This window comes from Pteropus vampyrus, unplaced genomic scaffold, assembly GCF_000151845.1.
Source record: "Pteropus vampyrus isolate Shadow unplaced genomic scaffold, Pvam_2.0 Scaffold48, whole genome shotgun sequence".
Classification (NCBI taxonomy): Eukaryota; Metazoa; Chordata; class Mammalia; order Chiroptera; family Pteropodidae; genus Pteropus; species Pteropus vampyrus.
This window is the reverse complement of record NW_011888829.1, coordinates 4,873,105-4,876,854: the sequence shown is the minus strand read 5'-3', so window position 1 is coordinate 4,876,854 and position 3,750 is coordinate 4,873,105. Positions and strand designations below refer to the sequence as shown.

General features: G+C 53.8%; 1 protein-coding gene across 1 annotated transcript in view; it reads left to right on the top strand.

Moving 5' to 3' along the window:
* Positions 1 to 3,750, top strand: part of STRA8 (stimulated by retinoic acid 8) — a 26,028-nt gene that overhangs the window by 16,964 nt on the left and 5,314 nt on the right. Inside the window, exons 5-6 of the mRNA XM_011359570.2 lie at positions 451 to 772; positions 3,139 to 3,212. Coding sequence (XP_011357872.1) covers positions 451 to 772; positions 3,139 to 3,212 — 396 coding nt within the window. The remainder of the gene's footprint in view (positions 1 to 450; positions 773 to 3,138; positions 3,213 to 3,750) is intronic.

Sequence of the window (3,750 nt, the reverse complement as noted above, 5' to 3'; positions counted from 1 at the left end):
CCATTGCCACTCATGGCCCTGCCAGACTTGAGACCTGTGGCCGCTAGGCTGGCGCTGGAGCATCAGCTCAGCAGAAGGAGGCTCACTCCACAGCGGAGCTGACTCCCGGGCCTCAAGTTAAAGCGGGTGTCATGTCTGCATGCTCATGAGCTTGGAATCTAAGCAGTTTTCTGTCGGGTGAGAGCTGAGCCAGCCACGCCTCTCACCCTCTCTTCCGCTGGGCAGAGAGCTTCACAGGAGGCACTGGGAGGCTTGGGGAAGGACTCAAGCACACATCTGTCATCCATGGCCCCCAAGATGGCTTCTGCTCTGCAAAGGTCGGGGCAAGCAGAGACTAGCAAGGCCAAGCGCCTGGTACATCACAGAGCTGTAGCCAGGTCCGTATGGGGTGCGCCACTCAGCAAATGGCACCCCGAGGACATAGCGTAGGGAGGGACCTTCGGCCTCCAGCTTCAGGTCTGGGAGATGGTGCCATTTCTGTTCCAGGTATCTCAACTTTTACAAGCACACCATGGACCTTCTGATCAGGAATGGGATTGTGTCCTCTCAGGAGGTCACACTGCCCATCGTCTCTGCGGCCATCTCCCACCTGTGGCAGAACCTGTCCGAGGACAGGAAGACCAGTCTCCTGCAGGCCTGGGCGCAGGAGCACAGTGGCCTCCCGGGCCTCCCGGGGGCCTGTCAGGAGACGGCCTGCACCGAGGGCAGCATGAAGGACAGTGGAGTTGACAGCCAAGGGGCCAGCTGCTCGCTGGTGTCATCCCCGGAGGAGGTGAGCAGCCCCCGTGGGATGGGGTGGAGGGCTGCACAGGATGGGCTCTACCACCCCGGGCTCGGAGACGCCAGGGACCTGCCTGCCCGGGGTCATGTGGCAAGTTTCAGATGTTGTTTGGATCCTGGCTCACAAGGTCAATTTCTGATTTTCCTGACATAATTAAGACTAGAGAACAGCATTTCTTTTTCTATTAGTTTCTTGGTCTTTCCATGGGGATTATAGAAGAGAAGGCGCAGAAGGTTGTATCAGTTAGGATTCTTTTGGCTGCAAGTTACTGGCTCATTAAACCCTGCAGAAATGTACTGCCTACACCCAGGAGGTCCCAAGGCAGGGGAGGCTTCCCGTTAGTGTCTCGGTGATGTCACCATGGACTCAGTTCATCCCCTCTCTTTGCTTTGCTTCATCTTAAGGCTGGTTTCTTACCTGTTCTCTCCTCCCCACTTTCCCCGCCCCCCGTGACTGTGACTGGCAGCTAGTAGCAATCAAGCTCTCATTCTATCTCCTCCACATCAGGTAAGAGAAAGATTTCTTAAGGGTCAAGGAAGAACTTTTCCAGAAATTTCCACCAAACCTCTCCTCTCTCATTGGCCAGACTTGGCCAGATTGCCAGATTCCTGAGCCAATGACTGGCACAATCGAGATAGGATTCTGTACCTTTGGACCAATCAGGCCCAATCCCTGAGAAGAGGTCAGTTCTCACCCCAAAGCGCATTGCTGCCACTGGGCGAAGTTGGTTTGGGCCAACCCAGGGCTGGTGACCAGGTGAATGGGAGAGAGAGCAGTTATGCCCAAGGTAGGGACAGAACCACAGTAGTTGCTGCTGTGGCTTCTATATTAGTTGCAGTGGAACCTCTGTAGCTCCTGGTCCATCTTGAAGGATTCTGCTGTGCGACAGTTGTGTGTGGGGCCAGCCCCTGGACTCGGGGACAGGTGTGCCCAAGAGCTGTGCCCTTCCAGTGCTGAAAAGGCACAGCCCCATGAGTGTGCTGCGTGCTCCAGAAGGGCCACGGAGCCTGGCCCTGCCCCTCCCAGCCTGGTTTGCCAGAGGGTTTGCTCGGTGAGGACAGTTAATTTGGTGGGTGGACTGGTTGGGGGCAGGCATTTAGGTCCTAGGTCCCTGCCCCAGGCCTGTCGGGAGGAACACATTGACGATAGGCTTCCAGGCTGATGGACATGGGCGCTCAGGCCTTTCAGTGACCTCTTTCCAGATCCTGTTTGGGATGACCAAAGGGACACCAAAAAGAAGGACACCAGGAAATGTCCAGAAAGCCAGGAACGGGGAGGTATCCCCATGGCTAGAGTCTCGAGGGATTCAGTTCAGGGGAAGCAAATTGTGAGGCGACGTGAAGGGAGACACAAGGCGGGGTGCCATCTGCGGGAACGAGGCGCCAGCTCCAATACAGCATCCCAGTGAAATGTTCAATGTCAGAATGGCCCATGAAATTCGTATCCAAAATTCAAATTTAACTGAGCAACCTGCGTTTTTATTTGCTAAATCTGGCAATTGCATTCCTGTGGAATAGTTAATATTCTTCAACAGATTAGGAAAAAGCAGAGCCAAAAACTGTCTAAATAGCAAGGTTCCCAAATTGGGAATGTACGATAAAATATGCCTATGGAAAGGATGGAAGGAGATAGATGAATATGTCGACGATGATTGTTTCTCGGTGATTTCTATTTTCCAACATGTGTTTCTTTTATGAAGCAGATAATATTCAAAACTAGCGAACACATTCGAGCCATGATTATGCGCCAGATGTTTCACACAAATCATCTTATTTAATCCTTGCGACTGCCTTGCAAGCAGGCGCTGTGGCGATTCCAGTTTATATAAAGGAGAATTCGGAAGATGAAGTCACTGTCCAAGGTCACAGGCTTAGTGAGTGGCAGGGCTGGACATCGACTCTCCTGTGTCCTAAGTCCATAGCCACCTGGACCTTCCTACTCAGCTGCCCTGACACGAAACTGCTAGATTGTCAATCCTGGGCTCCAATAGTCTCGCCACCTTGGGAGGTGCAGATGAGCCCTTTTCCACTGTAAGCTGAGCTCAGCTCTGGCTGTTGCATCTCACACCTGAGCTCTGCCTTCTTTGGAAAGAGGACACCACGGTCCCCAGGACTCCCCTGTCCTCTCAGCTACCTCTGGGGTTGGCAGTTTGTTCTGGGTGGGCAAGAACTTAATAGTCATGTCCTGGGAAGGTCACCAAGCAGAGACCCTGGGACTGGGCCCTGCCTTACCAGCCATGCCCTTCGGGGCTGATGGTAGAGAGGGAGAGCCCTCCAGCTCGTCTCTCCCCCAGCCGCCCAGAGCAAGCGTCAAAGTGCAGTTATTTCTGCCACATGAAGTTCTGTGCCTTCTTTCAGCTCCTTTTTGAAGATGCCTTCGATGTGGCAAGTTTCCTGGACAAAAGTGATGCTCCAAGTACATCCAGCTCTAGGTGAGAAAGGGGCGTGAGGTGGTGTGGTGTGTGTGTGTGTGTGCGTGCACATGAGTGTGTGTGTGAGCGTGTGTCCCCCGCTGGGATGTTTAGGACCCTCTCCCCAGCAGGCCCTCAGAGGGCGTGTAATTCAGTGCAAGTTCTTAGAAATCCACTTTTTTTCTGAGATTCAAAGTGGGCTGATCCTAAGACTATGTCCTCGACCTGGCGATGATATTGTCTGGGGCTTCTTCAGAGTAGAAAATTCTTCCATCCTAGCTCAAGGCTGAGGATGGATAACACAACAGGTTATCAGCTTCTGGTTGTTCACGTCACATGGTTCTCCCCAGGTGAGGTGGCTGTGGGCAGGTCACAGTAGTCAGTCTAGCCTGAGAGGCAGGCAGGGGACTCCGGGGCACGGAGCCCCTGGGCCATCGTGGAAACGGGCCCCATGCCCTGAGCTCAGGAGCATCTCGGAGCTGTATGAAGGAGGGGTGGGGATGTGGGGACCTGCTTTGCAAAGTTCTGGTGGGAATGGATGTGAGGAGGGGGATGGGGG